At 40.8% G+C, this 17699-nt stretch overlaps 1 protein-coding gene across 1 annotated transcript in view; it reads right to left on the minus strand.

The window, feature by feature from the left end:
• Positions 1 to 17699, minus strand: part of LOC122409253 (uncharacterized) — a 270883-nt gene that overhangs the window by 157717 nt on the left and 95467 nt on the right. Inside the window, exon 3 of the mRNA XM_043416659.1 lies at positions 4320 to 4379. Within this exon, the coding sequence (XP_043272594.1) occupies positions 4320 to 4379 (60 nt within the window). The remainder of the gene's footprint in view (positions 1 to 4319; positions 4380 to 17699) is intronic.

A 17699-nucleotide genomic window follows, 5' to 3' on the forward strand; every position in this document is an offset into this window, starting at 1 on the left:
TGTATGAAAAGTGCATCATTGTGTCACAGCTTATCTGTATTACATTTTGCTATTTCTCATTCGGCCCTACCTTATTTATCCGTGTTTAGATATCAATAGAGATAAAAGAAACCTTCGTTTAGGGACCAGGGCGTAAGGCTGAGGCACTGATTTACAGATTTTTCTCATATCCAGGCAATCGATAGGGTCTGCTCCGATGAAAGCTCGTTTCAAGCTTCAAGAACTCGTCGAATCATAATTTCTCCTTTTATTACAAGTATCAAAAAATAAAGTGGATTCTTTCGCTTTGATCTGTAGTCGATGTGTTGATAGCAAAACGTATATATATCTGATGTTGTTATATTTTTTTCACTCAATTTTTCATGCCCCTTTCCTAGCTCTTTGAGGCACGAGTTCACTGAGAATATCGAGACAAGAGGGTCATCGGATCGTTGCCGCGTTGAAGTTGCTTCGAGAGTTTCGAGAGTTTCTCGAGTGCCAGGCAAACTATAGAATGTCTACGTAGTTCCGGTATCCGTTGGAAACTCATGCTCATACGTATGCGCACGAACTGATGTGTAGGTTATTGAGTATTAGGTTTAGGGGTTGAAGGGTCGTATCCAGCATGTCACTGCGTCAAGTGAGCAAATGCTCGTCGTCTATGTTGGTTAACGTTGTAACATCTATGGGTCTAGAACACTTAACGACGCCGGGATGAGAAAATGCATACTCTGGTAGAACGTGCGAACAGGAAAAATGGGATAACAGCGGAATGCGCATGACTTCTGGTTACTTCAAAGTGCACTGTGTTTTCCTCCCTTTATTGTTGTGGTTTTCTCATTAATTTTATTTCTTGATGCCACTCCACTAATTCCACATGGAAATGTCTTGTTCCGTTGGTCCACTTTTCGTTCACCTCTCTCGGACGACATTCCCGATGTCTCGCTACTGCGTGTTTCCGGACATTGAACAACGAGAGAGAGAGAGAAAGCAAGAACGGATTGTTCGATCGTCTAATTGTTACGGATTATCCGTTGACCACACGTAGTACTCCCATCATTGATTCCAGCGGGGTGTCAGGTGTCATTCACTCCAGTTTGAATGTTCTGTGCTACGTTCCGAACATACTACAGCCATGTTGGACCATTGGTTTGATCCTTGATCAGAGAATCTCATTTCCCGTTCCCCTTGGTTGATTCCCCCTGCTCTCCCATATCGAGACTACCGATGGCTTGCTCATCGTGATTACGTGAATAAACCAGCTCTCGTACCATCCGATGACAGTGAATTTATGTCGCTCAAGACGAGAATTAGTCTCTTGTATACATATACGTATAATTGCACATTATGTGGCCCTGTCGCGTGTGAACTGTGCACAAGATGATCAACCGAAACGCAGGCCTGGTAATTGCTCATTCAAGACGGTAGAATCAAAAGCTTCCAACAATCATCGATCCAATTCAACGAGGATTTTCTTCGTCATAATTACGCCGGCGATCCAGCGAAAATATGCAATATTTTCGAGTGTTTGGATTCAAATTTATGCGGGTACGAAGTTTTTGATGATTTCTTTTCACGCAGCTATTTGCAAGCAAATTATTGAGTCCTGCGCTTTGATTCGAGTGGTTCCATTGTCAACGATTCGGAAAATAAAAGGATTAATAAAAAAACGTAGTGGAAATATAGCGATAGGAGGAAGAGCGATATTCGCATTTAGAGAATTTGCTCTTAATATCACGGTGATCTCTATATTTTATAGCGTTGCACCAATAGCATGTCCCCCGTTTTTCAAACTCAGTGTTCCGTAATCTATATTTATCTACATATTCGTATATATATATATGTATATGACTTTGGTTTATTAGATCTGGAAGACGCGTTGTCAACCGAGGACGATATTTATATTCATAACCCAACCAAGGAACGGTGGGAGGGGGAAAATGTTTTCTCCTCCCTTTCGTCTCGCTCAACGTCAGCAATATTTACCCTCGACAAATATGACGTCGAGGTCTTTCATCGAATCCTCTCGAACGTTTACTTCTATTCTTTCTTTTCTCATTTCTTTTTCCTACTTCCATAGAAAATCTCTTATATGACGTTCATCTACGTACGATATTCACAAATCTTCGTCACGGATTTTCACGACGTTTCCCATGAAGTACTATTTTATGTAGTATCCTCCTGGAAGGCCTGAGGGAGGAGAAGGGTGACTGATGGAATTTTGGCAGCTGTCGATTTTCAATAGAACGACAATAGAAATGCTTAAACATCTTCATCCCCATCACATGCACACATATTTGTATATACGTGCATTTATGCGCGTTCATGTGTAGCTGTGGATTCGCGGCTAGGATTTTTCTCTACCCGTGTTTTTACTCCCCCAAGCGAAATCGCAACTTGGACGTAAAGTAGATTCCCACTATATTTTCCGAGAGTCTTTTGCTCCGGGGAATCCCCGAGGTATAAGTGCAACGTTTCCGCCGCACATGTACATACATTTATGAATATTTTTATACTCCACTGAAACTACGGATTTCAAGACGTTTACGAATAAATCATCGTCACCGCAATAGTTCACAGGTAAAACCATTTTCAAGTGGTATCAGCGCGTATTTCGTTCGACTCATCGATTCCTTCAAGCAAAAAGTAAGCACAAAGACACTTAATTCAATTTTCGAAAATTCAAATATACAGCTCCGAAATAAAACTAACGCCAATCCTTTTATTCTCTTGTTCTGTACAATTTGAATGAGGCTTGTAACACGATCGTGAAAACCAAAAGAAACAGCACTAGATCACAGCTTCTCAATGCTCCTAGCCTACGTACGCGATAATATTTGTTTTTTTTTTTTTTTTTTGGATAATAAAGTTTTTAATCGTTGGTCCGTAGTGGAGGGTAGAGAAAAAAGGAGAAAAGATGAGGTGGAATGGTTGAACCACTTGGCGCAGCAGTAACTTTTAATTAGGGGAACCACCCTCGCTATCTCAACTGGGGCGGTTAGTGCCTTGACGCGACTTAACGACGATTTTTACTCATTACGAAGACCGAGGCCTGACAAGACTATCCCCTGTGGTGCGTTCCAACCAAGAAGAAAGATGAAAATGTCCCATGGGTTAGCACCTCCTACGAGCAACGGTTTCTCCAAGTGCTTCTCTCTTTTCAAGATATTCGAGCTTTTAGCCCCGCGAGTCTCGTTGTTTAATTCTCTTGCTGCATAATGCTTTTGAGCTACTCTGTAATACCAGGCTTTACTTGAACTAGCCTCGTTACGCCGAGCGGATAAGAGAAGAGAGAACAAAGTCGACGCACATCACATAGTCTATAAGCTTCTCTCGTTGTTCGAGCCGATTAATCTTCCGGGAAATCTCGATAAATGCGTGCTTTTTTCTTATCTCCATCATGCTATCGAGCGATTAGCTCCCTAAAACTATTACTACCAAAATTCGCATAATTTTACTACATCTTTAAGGACGCCCAGTTATCACCGAAAATTATGAAGGCGTTACGAAAATATGTTGCGTGGATTCTTATATTATAGAACTTTAAGATAGATTTTTATTTCCTAATTAAGGATATATAATCACTTTAAATTAATGTCAGAGTTATTAATTCGAAATTGTAAATACATTTTTTTAACATAATTTTTGGCGAATGAAATTACAAGCCATTAATTAATCGGGGATCCATCACTGACTGAACCCGAAATTTCATCCGCCCCTGACTAAAATACTATAGTTTTTTATGTAAAAAATCACATTATTGAGCGTAAAGGAAAAACACAACGGGAAATCGATCGAGAAAAAATTAATATATGTTTATTACGAGTGAGACAATCGTCTCGGATTTTTTTCCAAACCTTCGTTATATAATTCACTGTCATTGTGTACTTTTTCATAAACTTCGTAAGAAGCGTTCGTTCGGTATATATGGAAAGATAAACGATTTTTTACGCATAGTCCCTATAACCATGTGTATTTTTCTTCATATTTAAACACGTTTATTTCAATAACCGATAAGACGAATTCTTCAAAATTTGATATGCGCGACAGTCGACTACCCATTTAAACTCTGTGTAAATTTCAAGACTTTTCTTAAGAAAATCGTTTCGTGCACGAACTACTTTGAATCTCAGTAGAAAACCCGAAAAAAGTAACTTCATCCACGCCACTTTCAGGGTGCAACACGCTGGGAATTCATTACATCATTGCGTCTGCTTTCAAACTATTTGAGGGTGCGTACATAATATTTATTAGTTAAATGCGAAATGTATTTTTTACTGCTAGGGCTGCCTCCTTCAATATTTCGTATATTTTAGAAAACACATTCTCAGTAAACTTACCCGTCGACTGTTGCCGTCCTTCGGATTCAGGTCTGATGCCACGGTTCCAAAGATAGTCGGCTGTAAACATAAAAGTGAAAAGAAAATAATCGATGAGCGCATAGAGTGGTTGGGAAGGAAGAAGAGTAGTAAATAATTTAGTTCAACGACGCGCTCAATTAGTACGAAGTAATTGCATTAAAATTGCCTTGAAGTGCAGAGAAAATATTTCAACGAATGGAGCGTTTTATTCATCGCGCTTCTTTTCCAATGCCATTCCCGAGAAGAATAATTAAGTTTAACACTTTATTTTTCTTTTTAACTTTAATGCTCTTTTCCAGCTGTGCTGGCATAAAGTTCATAAGAGAATACAGCCTTACAGAAGTGGATCGGGGAATAGGGTGGATACAGCGATGTAAAAAAACAGGGAATCTGCCGTGGTCACGGAAATTAGAAGTTTGAAAGTTCGCCTTGAGGGGTAATACGCGCGCTGTCGTGCACGCGCTGAGAAAAATTATTACCATTTAAATTATGCGCTGGAAGCGTAGGTCGGCTTCGGGAATGTGTCTTATCGTAATACAGAAACGAATTATTAAATGTGCCAAAGTATCGTCATAAAAGAACGCTGCTCTCGTAAATTCGTCGTATTTTACAAACCGGATGACATCTGCATTCGGTTAACTATGTACTTATAATTTATGTTTGTACAGAGTATGTTTCTACTTGTGCTTACGGTTTATAGTATGAATAGAGAGTGTACGATTTCAAGGCAAAAGATCTCCATTTTTCATGCTGCACACCGTTGATGATTTTATAATAAAATAGCAACAGCCAATGCCTTATTTCTATTTGTGCTAAATAGCTCTTTTCGTTTCAATAGTTATACGTCATGACGGGACAAATTTTTTTTCGACGTTTGATTGTCGAGTTTATGGTATGTCACTGTAAACATGAGCCATTTGGTTGCGCATCCAACCTCATGAAACATTCGTCCGATGTGCTGCACGGAGTAGATGAAATTAAAACGATCTGACAGCTCAACGATGCCAATCATAATTATGCATTAGAAATGCATCATGAATTACAAACGTATCGTATACCAACATGTCGCAACGTATACGTCGACGTGCCTATGTGAATTGGATTGGTTCACGTGTTTCTGCACCGCGATGCGCCTCATCTCATCTCGGTATAAATGGCAAATGTTATCGATTATTCCGGCCGGCGTTTTTCCACGATTCGATACGCAACGCGACCATGCCCAATTGACATATGTGACATTTATCGTGGCAGAAGCTACTGCCATTAAAAAAAACGAACATGTCAAATCAGCGATGGAAATTGTATTCATCTGTTTTGTCTGTGTCATTAAAAATACGGAGTTCATTATGCGTGGCTGTACATCGCATGGAGCAACACTTTTATCGAAGTGACATTGAAAACTCTTTCGCTTACTTTATAATTCAACAGGGGAGCTGCTTTTATTTTATTTCAGAATTTATGAAGAATGATGAAAAAACTCAATATGGCACGAACGGAATTTCCCCTCGTTCTCGTTCCAGCTAGTCGTTTGTCAAGTGTTTTCTTCATGCCATTTCTCAAGAATCTCTGTTATTCAATCCATAGGGAAGAAAGTTACTCCCTTATTGAAGACGTCGCTCAGGTCACATTTCAAAAGACGAGCCCTCCTGTCCCAGGGTTATCGGTTACTCGGGTAGTATCGCAAGGTATTCGCGTTTTCATCAATTCAAACGTTTCGACGATTCATCTTGAGATAAGAGTAGTACAAAGAAAGGTAATAAAACTTTCGGCATACTAAGTTTTTCAGTGAAAGCAACTTTTTCATGGGATTCTCTTGAAATGGGTGTACTCGTGTTACTATATTGACTTACTATGTCGAGTGGAATAAAAGTTCGAAAATTGATGCTTCGAATTCTGATCGGAAAGTTGTTTTCGTTACGAGCACTCTCGGCTGCTTTGATTAACAAATATTTGTTAATCGATTGATTATGCGAACGATCGAAGGCTATCGATCCACGGAAAATGAGAATCATCCATAAAATATACTTGCATAATGTTAGAGGCTTGATTCGTGCGATGCAGCAGTTATAGATCACGCAGCTAGGCGAAGAAACGTTTGAGGAGAAGAAGGGGCTTTTGCGAGGAGATTCGGGCAGGAACGATAAATCGACCCCTCCAACGGATCTCGAATTCGATCGTAAGCTATATGTAGAACGGATATTGTGTTTACAAGCGCGAACGTGTCGAGATCAAAATGTCTATCAGCGGGCTTAGTAAGCAACTGCGCTTCGTCGTAACGATCGTCACCACCCTGCTTGTCGGGTTTTCGTTGTTCCGATCGGCATGTGCAGCTACAGATAGTCACGGTGAGGTGATGACAGTACAGAGATTTCAAAAAAGCCTGTCGAAACTCGATTTACGAGGATAAACTGTGCGAGGAAATTAGTTGATTTCTTAATTTACGACGACATTTGTGTCTGTGCACGGATAGTAAAAACTTCAGCAGCTCTGTCGATCGACGGATATAATCTGTATTTTCCGATCAATTTTTTCGAGGGAAAGAAAGCGTCGTCCGATAGCGACGTGGAATTTTATCATGAAAATTTCGACGAGTTTTCAACGATTGGAAAAACGGAGCAAGGAAAAATGTGGGGATCGCGCGAAGATTAAGTCTGACGCGAGTCCCCGCTGGGTATGGGCCCTTCTTCGTGGAAACGACGCGTATGAAACGTTTGAGTGAATAATGGATTTGCAAGATGGACGTTCGTTCGTCGTTGAGTTAGAAAAGTATACGTGATCATTTGAAGCAGCGAGGAGACGGGGCGGGAGGCAATTACGTCCGGGCATACCGCTTCACCATCACGAAGCAAACTGTCTATTGCCAGAAGGAAGAAAAGCGATATAGAGCCGCGAGCTGCGAATGACAAGAGAGTAGAAGCTGCTGAACGAATAGACGTGTACTCGAGATCGATACCACTCATTTCCCGGCGGGATACGCGAAATGGACTCCGAGCGTCACTGCTGCCTCGAATTCCATTTTGGAACAGCTCTCGCTTCGCTACCGGGGCAATCTGGTTCGCTTCGGGAACGTTTCTTCGCATCTGTTAGTGTCTGGTCTTGCCGTTCATGTACCGAAAGCCCGCGGAAAAGCAGACACGGAGCTTGCGGTGAAACGAAACAACCCGTAAACCACTTCCGAATGGCTCAAGTTATAGTGCAAAGTAGATAATAGAGAAAGTGGGCAAAACGGAGTCCGTAAAAATAGCTCTGCGTTCTCCATTACGCGCGTTATTTATAGGACGGTAATTCTCAAGTGGAAAGCTCGCACGAATTTACGTTAAGCCCCTGAAACATAGGCAAGTAAGTTTGGCTTGAGGAGAAATTACCGGGGGCTCGCGCATTATCAGACGGAAGAATAATAGAGCGAGATTACATGATTCGATTTTACTTTCAATGATTTCGAGGCTCTCCCGAATAGAGCCCAGTCCCCGTAACACGAATTTGCCATTACTCGTCGAAATGCATCAGCTTTAACGACGTTTTGGAAACCATAGTTAAAAAAAAAAAAAAAAAAAAACAATATAAAAAGTAACAAACAAAATAGCAATGAGCGAGTCGAAGCGAGCGAGTGAGATAGAAAGAGAGGAATAGAAAAACTTATCGAGAGGCTCCATCGCGGATATTTCCAATAAATAAATTAATCGCGGTAGTCGTTCAGCGAGAGCTGTTTGAATAAAAATCCGGAGCAGCGTCGAAGCGTTGCGACAGCAACGGCATCCTCGCAGCGGGATGACGCATTGGCGAGAACGATGGACACAATGGAGCGTGGAGTGCAATCTCTCTTTTAGGGCTACGAATAAAGCGCGGAGGGAAAAGAGCGTGAGAGGGGGAGGAGAGAGCAAGAGCGAAAGGAGAGCTCATACAGCGTGCGGCAATACATTGCAGTGCTCGCGAAATGCCTGCAGCTGAACGAATCGAAAGTAAACAGCGCAACGGCTGTACATTCACAACGACATAGGACATGCGCTGAGAGAGTATTGGCAGTAGAGTGTGCTGTACAAATCTATATATGCGAGTGACCGGAACACCACCTCTCGCACCGATTATTGCGCTTTTATCTATTCAATTACCGTTCGTACTGCCGTTGACAATTAAATATCGTTAAAGTACACTCCACTGCGGTCGGTCAACGGTACAATATGGTCTTCGCATCGTCATTCCAACTTTATAATACATCGCTCACTACAGAATTTTGGCTTTATCAAATCAGTCGTAACACGACCGCAATCTTACTTTATTCTCTATTACGAACATCGATTTGTTGCTCGCCTGTTACGCATACCACGATTTTCATGGGGACCAGAAATATTTTCATCTTGCATCATACTTCACCCAATATTTTCTCGTGCCCGTACAATGGCCCTTTGCCTTTTCAATTGAAATACAACAGAATGTGAAAGCGACAATCGGTGAACAAATGGCACCCCAATGGAAGCTCGCTTTTCAATTCCTCCTCGATTTCGTAAATTTTCATACATAAGAACTGAATGTTTAATCCAGTCAGTATCCACGTCCGAAATACGAAATTACGGAAAATTCGATATAGCAAAGGTCGAATAATAAGCTTTTGGTGATTGAAGCGCATCAGTCGCATGATCGGGTGGTCCTAACTCAAAATTGAATCGAATATGAACTTGATGTTTCGAGAAAAACGTGTATCTAATTTTCATTTAAACATTTCTATCTCTAGTCGTTTAAACAGAATTTCTGATGAGAAAATAAAGTTCAATTTTTTCCTACAATTCATATTTTCACTCATGCATACTGCTACGATGGCACCCCCTTCAGGCAGCTCATATTTTCACACACCTCGTTCTTCTCACGAACCGATTGCTCGTTTACAGTATTCTCAAGCATTGCGTTTACTGCACGCGGTAAGAAGTCGATGAACGACTCTTCTTAGTTCACCGTAAAAAGGGGAAACGTTAGAGGAAAAACGATTGAATTGCAACTTGTATATTGACCTTCATTTCGCAGTAAAAGCCGATTAAAAAAAGCGGCAGTACTTGAGGGTATAGAGGCATGTTAGCTCGTTGCAATGTATCGATCACTCGAGAATGGTTTACCCGAGTGATTGACCATTGCCCATTTACCGTTAGGTACTAGTTCATGTAATACACTCAATGCTCATTCATATATAAACACGCGGATATGTGTGCACAAAATTGTATTGAATCGAAGCAACCATCACTCGCGCCGTCGAAACGAAGTACAGCGAGTACGGAAGTTGACCTCGAATTCAATAGCACGCTGTACAATTATTAGGTTCGTCCATTTCCGGAGGACCAACCAAACTCAATGAAATTGCGAGGAGAGAGCTCGAACGTTTAAGAGTAAACAGTATGGAAGGTTCCGTAGCTTTTCGATCACGAACACATTGTTGCATACGATTTTTCTTCATCAGCGAGACCAAGCTCGGTCGATGACTTTTCGCCCATAGAGTTAAGCCTCGATCCTCATTTCATAATATATTCAGACGGTGTTAAAAAAAAAAAAAAAGTTTTCGCCGCTTCGCTTGAAATGAGCAAAAATCGCTATTCAAAGTCATCGCGTTTTTCACGAATTCCTGCTACTAATATTTTTATTTGGTGTTTCGACTCGCAGAGTTTACCGATTCGCGGCAGTTCAAGAAGAACCTTGAGGTTTCACGATACCGGAACAACACTTATTGGCTGCCAAATTATACGTGGAAACCACTGGAAAAGTCCGATGCGCCGAGGTATTTTTTTTTATTTTTAAATGTAATAACGCTAGGGAACGTGATTTCTTAATTTCGTTTAAGACACAATTTGAAAGAATTAAACTTGTTGTTTGTCCAGAAAAAAACCAATATGGGAAACGAAGCAGCAAGTCGTGTCGGAAGAGGAGAAAAAAAAGCGGTTACTGTTCGATGAATGGGACAAAAAAATGCGTCAGATAACGAAAAGCCGAATAAGAGAATGGAAGACTCGCAGTGAGGAGGAGAATTTAACGTCCAATGCAAATTCCGTCTCATCGAACAAAGATTTGAAACGTCCCAGGAATAACATAGAGCCAGAAATGTCGACGTACGATCAAGGACGAGGTGATTCTATAAAAGTACAAAAATCTTTGCGAAATGGGTATCGAGGTATGGCTGCCCGGAATAGCTCCGCGGACCCGATGAACGCAAATCCTGTTCGTTCGAATACAAAAAAATCAGTGAACAAAAGTATCTTTCCGAAAGGTCGTTGGGGGATGAGTATAAAAGAAGCACCGAAGAAATTTTTGAAGGAAATTTCAAAATCAGACATTCGAGAACCCCGCCCTTCAGCGAGGCGGCAGCAGCCTGAGTCGTTGAAGAAACGTTTGGCTAATGAAGTGAGAACAACTTCTCGAGCGTCTGTCGCCGTTACATTCCCACCCGGTCGATGGGGCATTGACGTCAAAGAGCCCCCACCTGAATTCTTGAACGAAATAAAACAGAAATTGTTCGCTATAAAAATCGGCAGCAAAGCGGAAGCAGGAAAGAAGAATGCAGGGGACGCAGAAGATAGAAAATTATTTGGTGCTCAGGGTAATCGAGGTGGGAGAAAAAACATCGAAACGGGATGGACATCGATGGAGCGTACGACGGAATTATCGAATGGTCGATGGAGCCCGGACAAGGGTTCACTGTCCAGGAATTTCCTGAGGGAAATTCCAACTCGTGGTCGCCCGGCGAGCGCAGCATTCTATAAGCCGACGATGTCTTATGAACCTATCGTAGGCTTGATACCAATTCACGATCCTCGGTCCCAGCAATCGGCTCTCTTTCGAAATTCGATAGTGTGGTGGAAACAATCCGTTTCCTTCACGGATCCGATTGTTCCGAGCATACATTGCGTCGTTTGCCAGCGTTGAAGATTTTTCGCCCCAATAATTAGTCACTATGAAGTTTTATCGATACTGAATAAATATTTCACACAGTAATTTTCTCCAATGATTTCACGTCGATTTTATTTGATAAAATATTGCTCAAATTAAAAGCTTCAACGGGATCTCTGAATTCGTATGCATATGCGTGAGACCAACTCGCAACGTCGCTCTTCCTCGTGACAATTTTTCATGCTGCCGAATCAAAAAACTTTTCATGAAACGTTTACAAAATGATGGTTACTTTTGCATAATTCAAAGTGCAGCTTAATCTACTGCGAAAAGCCTTGAGTGGCCGTTAAACCTCGTGAACGTATAATGCAAAATTCAGTGTCACTTAATCCCCGGGAAGCTAGCAAGAGCCATATGTGCACCCTGTATGCGGGATGAAAACGCTACGAGAATTCTATTTCATTGTTCTTCATCTTATGACTGCTATGCTCACACTAATCCCCAAGGGCTACGAGCACAATAAACCGGTTCATTGTCGCGTCAAAACGTTTTTTTTTTCTATTTACGTCGCACTACAAAACTCATAAAAGAGTGGCAAGTATAGTTGGAGGAAGTGTGAAAAAATTCGTCGTTCCCTGAGCAAACCGGATACTCCCTATAAAAAAAAAAAGATCAGCGATGAAAATCTGTTTCTTATGTTTTTCTTGACCGAAGCTGCAAAGTTTGATGGATCTGATCTCATAACGACCTATTTTAGTATAAATTTATTGGCCGATTCGTAGCTGCAACTTTCCAAACATACATTTTTGAACTAACACTTTGATTATTATGAATTTTATTCTCGGCGAATGAATCTGTTGATTGTATTTTACAAATCCTGACGCTTCCAGAGCACGATTGAATGCATGATTATTCAAACCTGTATTCAATTGTTTTACATGAAAGAGTCTATTCATGGGCATGCCAGCAATGGGAGAACGATGAAAGATTCACAAGATTTCCGACTTACATAAAAAGCTCGATGATTTCTTCATCTCGATAAGTTTTCAATTATCGGTGAATCCGATTTTATAAGATATTCCGTCTGGTTGAACGAGCGGTATTTCATTATAAATTGAGCGTCTATGAACATTATTAAACACGTGAGGGCTGGTGCATTGTTCACTAAAAAGAAAGCTGTGCGACAACCGACCGTCGAAGCGTAATATTTTCAGAGAGAAAAATAATTGATTCAGAGTATTCAACCGTATTAAATCATACAGTTACGGCACTAAACGATCGAGAGGGATTTCGGAATTTATTTCATGAAGAAACGTCGATTCAAGGTGCTCCTTTATTTCGCCTCGATGAACAGGAGCCCCGGAAATATTCTGTACGTCGATGTATAGTTCCTGCAACGACATCGCCAGGTAGGAATATTGAAGCGAACCTTTTGATTTTCCTGTGAGAATATTCTCATCGTTAAATATCGATATCTACAGATCGTTGACATATGTCACTGAAATTAGATTGCTTCTGTACAACGGTCAAGACTTTCTACGGTAACGCGTGAAGAATTATATTGAAATGGAGAAAAAAAAACATTTTTAATTTATCGGCTGACCGTCAGGCTCGATAAATCGTTATCGATCAGTCCTATGTTATCTGGATCGACGTAACAACAGCGTGAAATAACTTTACTGACTTGCACATGTGATAAACGTGAATATAAATTGGCTCTGTGACCGCGGCCGGTGCAGTTTTAGTTCTTTTCGATTCTTCTCATTTTTCACTATTACTGCCACAGCATTTACTCAAAATTATGAGAACAACGTACCCAAAACTACGTTGAATCGGCCTTTCTGAGCTGCTTTCAGAGTTTGAATACACGAATTTTCCTTAGGTCAAGATATTCAAACGCGATTGACGGACTGGAAAATATTTCGAATTCATTTCATAGTTAAGAAAATAGAAAATACATTTATACCAGAGATTCATATCGAGAATCGGAAATAATGGTTATTACAGATACGACGACGACGCAGAAACTATCGTTGAGTAAGTCAGGTGTGAACAATCTTGGGGGAAAATGGCGCAGAATTGCAGTAGCATTTCTATTGTCAATGCACGTGTATGTTCGGAGTCCGATTACTGTTCGATATGGACGAGTTTAAATACCGATGGCAGGAGCAACAAAATTTAACGAGCTCGACGAGATTCTTTAGCACGAGAAAAAGCTTTTTGTGGATCTGTTGTTTGGAATGAAAAGATTGTTCGAGCTTAGATTTTTCTCTTTCGTGAAAACTTTTAAAAAATTTGACGCCCCTCATATTCACAGAGGAATCTGGATTAAAGCGAATCGTCGCTGGAAAAAACGATGGAATCAATAAATAAATAAAACCAGGCCCGTGCATCATTTTTTCGGAGATTTTTTTCACGTGACAAATCCGTTGTTTAAGTCGCCTGATGGAAAAGTGAAAAACGCATGCTTTCGCGTGGAGAATCGACTGGAATAATCTCCGAACGCGTGGGATTAAACACGCTACAAAATGCGTAACGGCAGCGGCGAAGTTTCTTCGTGTTCAGCGATCCCATACGGAATAACGAGAATTTTTGTACAAATAGTTTGAAGAGTCCTGCAGAAATGGAAATTCGACGAAGCAAAAAAAAATTTTTTACAAGAGTTTTCGAAAGTTTCGAAAATTCTATTTCCGACCCAAAGTGAGGGTCGAAAAATTCACTTAAATTAATAAAATATTAACAACTTCTAAATTCTCTAAATACAATCTTTCCATTTCGTCGTTATTTTTTTTCCATTTTATTTTATTTCGTAAGATCGTAAGCTCAGAATCGTTAATGCTCAAAAGTTTTACACGTTGAGTCAAGAAAATGGTAGTTGTTCACAGCTCAGTGCACCCGAAAGCGCTTTATGAGCTCGAGAAACGACACCCGATGGACAACGAAACGACCGGCGAATGTTCCGATAACGAGGAAGACCTATATTTTCATCGATCCGCAAAATATCAGAAATTGAGATAAAAAAGAAAAACAAGACGAAAGCAGGAATTTCGAGCGTATTTTCGTGGAGCATCTCAATATCTGTGTGCACTGTTGAATTGAATTTTAATTGAAAAGAATATGGATCGAAAGAGCATTCTATGAGAATCCGATCGCAGTTGTAAAGGGAACACGAAAATGTAAATTTCATTGGGAAAATTTCAATAAACAAACGATAAATATAGAAATTACAGGGAAATTAATATTCGTGCTGAATTATACGAACGCGAATTATTGTAAGCTTTTGTGCCAGCGGATTCCGGAGGAAAAACGAAATTACGAGAATTTGTGCAATTTTCATCCAAATCCTCATTCCCATTTTGTAAAACGCCTCGAATTTCTCTTCCCCACAATGAGGAGTTTGAATTTGTATTTGCTAAAGTATGATTATTCAAAAATGTTTTTCCGTATGCACTTTTGTTTTGTTAGTTGAATAGAATGGTACAGAGAATCGAGGGCCTGGAACAAAATTACAAAGGAAGAACGAAACTGTACGTGGAAATTACAGAGCGAGGGCGACTGGCGTCCCGAGTCGTTAGCCACTTCGAGACGAGTTAATTGACCAATCGTTTCGAGACTCGTCGGTGCGCCCATATAGCGTGTGTTTGACCAGGTGAATTGAGAAATTTGAAAAAACTCAACGAAAAAGTGGTTGAACAGCGCACTTGCGCGTGAAGGGATTTGTGAACGAGTTCGCGTGCTTGGTATCCCTCAAGCGCTCAAATACGAAGAAAAAGTGAAAAGCGATTTGAGAAAACACTGTTTTGGGCAACGTAATACATCTTTAATGTCAAAAACATATCATTTCTCGAGCCAAAAAATCTAGATTTATTGATTCTCCCTAACAAACGGTGGCACGTTCACAGCCAGCGACAAACATTTCCGTAAAAAAATCAGCGTTCTCGTAACTAAAAGGAAAATCACCGTCATCCATACTTTCGCACAGGCCCTACAGCCAGGGAGTTTCTTTTTTTTTTTACTGCTGAGATTTATTTACTAGATGTCCTATACACAACGCCAAGATTCGTCACTGCTCTGCTACTGCATCCGGCGAATTTTCCCCAGCGTATCTTGTCCGTTATTTCAGATGCAAATGAAGAGAGGAAGACGAGCTGCGTGATCAAGTTCCTGCTACGTGTGTACATCCTTTCTATCTACACATACGTACATATGTACAAATGTATACACGTATAGAGGCGACGTTATAGAAGCATCGTGGATCCGCATAAATCGAGGGAGGCTGCTTGAGCACAATTCAGCTTGCCCGAGAGCTTATTCCAGACTTAGTCTGTATAATACGCTACATATTGCGTATACAAACTACGGACATACGTATACATCGGTTGGACACATATAGCGTGCACCTGCTTCGGTTACATAAGCGCATAAAATGGCTTGTGGGTGTTTCATTCATGTATGAACATAAAATGCAATGTCTGTCATGTAACGGGCGGGGGGGGGGGGGGGGTACTTTTTCATGAAGTTCATTCGCTGCAGGGGATCGAAAAGCTTGGTTTCCGATTATTCATTAATCTACGAGTAAACGTGGCTGAGAAATAACCGCATACAAAATTCAACGGTGAATATTCACATTGGTATTACAACTCAAATGAGAGGAGCGTAGAACAATATCCGCATGAATTTGAAAGCGAGAAAAATCGCGCTGCAAAGAGCCAGTCAGGGGAGATTCGTGACTTTTCCGACAGCGATCCAAATTCGTTGACAAAAATCGATAGCCGAGCGCACAATGGCTGTAATAAACATGGTGGCTTCGATAACGAAAACGATGGCGAACAGAGTCGACAAAAAAAAGTTCTACGGCTATGGTGCTACGGACAATGGAGGGAGGAGGGGAAGGACAGGGGTGTCGAAAAAAAGGAGACAGAGCCCGACTCTCGATTTGTGCCAAGCACGAACTCACTGAAATTATGAGTATCACGCAGATCCGAGGGGAATATTTCGAACGTATTTCGTGCTGTAATCCTCGTGGACATTGAACCGTTGGAAATCGTTCAAATGTTCGTCGTATTGAAGTACACCTACGTGCGGTATGAAATTGGTATTCCCATGTTTCCCAGGATCACTTATATTCCACATACCAAGAGGGATCGACACAACACCACGAGTATATCGCTGTATGTGTTTTAATGTGTGTACAGATTATCTATCTACATTGCACGTATATTTATATTCATATGTTTCATGCGAATATCCACTGAATTCACCAAGCTATACATCCAACTGTTTGTTATTTGCTTTTGGGAATATAACCATCCCGTCGATTTTGACATATAACTATTTCGTGTCATGGGCTGCTTCAATAATTATACGACCAAGGGGGGAAATAGGTGGCTGACTACGCACGAATAAACTCTCACACACAGAGACTCGTGTTCTACCCCATGGAATCGAACATCGAATCAACACAAATTGGAAACTCTTCAAACTCGACGTCGCACGAAATCAATAAACGTATATGTAGAAAATACTCGGGTCCCAATGGCCCACAACTGTTCCATAGTTTATTAGTTCATTTGTTTTCATTATTTTAGCGTATCTCAGTGCTCAAGGTTTACAGAGTTTTCGTGTATGCATAGAAACGCTGATAGATTCTGGGCTCTCCTTTGAAAAGGATGTTATTTATTGCACATTGTTCCGAGGGATGCCACGCACGTGGCGAATTTTAATTCGGACGAAATTCATATATACTTTTCCATTTTCTATGGGAGCGAGTGGGATGGCAAACTCGTCCGAATGGTAACGTTGTAATTTTTTAATCTCTTGTTACAATGGCTTCATTCCCGAACTCGCGGAATATGATGGTATCTAGGGCTGAAAAGCTTTTGGCGAAAACTGAAGTGTGCAACGATAAAAGTAAGTGATTATTTACGCACTGACAATGCACCGTCGTGCCAAATGTAAAATATTGTTTACGAAAAGTGACTTGTCTGTGGCGCACGATGTTCCACTCGATTAACCGCTTCATCGAAACATCAATTTCATGCAACAAATAAAGTGTCAACAAAAGTGAGAATAAAAATGAACGAAGAACGTCGTATAAAAAGCCTCGAAGTTTCGCGTCGTTTCAATAGCGCTTTGTTCGTCGCGTGACAATGCTCTCCTTCGTTGGATCGTATAATCAAACGTAGCATTGAAATTAAAGACCAAAGAGGCAAATCACCGTTTTTTATCGCATTAGCTCGTTCTCGGAAGTCCAATGATTTTCAAGAGTCTTGTTGTCGCCTGTACAATTCTCTTGCTCTCCTCTCGTGGTACGTTCGTTGCATTTCGGTGAAGAATCGTCGAAGTTAATGAGACTTAAAATGTGTTGAGACGCTCTCTCAAAAGGAGCCTCGATTAGCTTTTGCTCTGTTTCATTACCGAGCGAACGAAAATAACCGATATGAATCGGCAGGAGGAGCGAGGAGCAGAAGCGCGATTCGATGGGGGTCTGGGAAA

Source organism: Venturia canescens, chromosome 4 (genome assembly GCF_019457755.1).
Source record: "Venturia canescens isolate UGA chromosome 4, ASM1945775v1, whole genome shotgun sequence".
Classification (NCBI taxonomy): Eukaryota; Metazoa; Arthropoda; class Insecta; order Hymenoptera; family Ichneumonidae; genus Venturia; species Venturia canescens.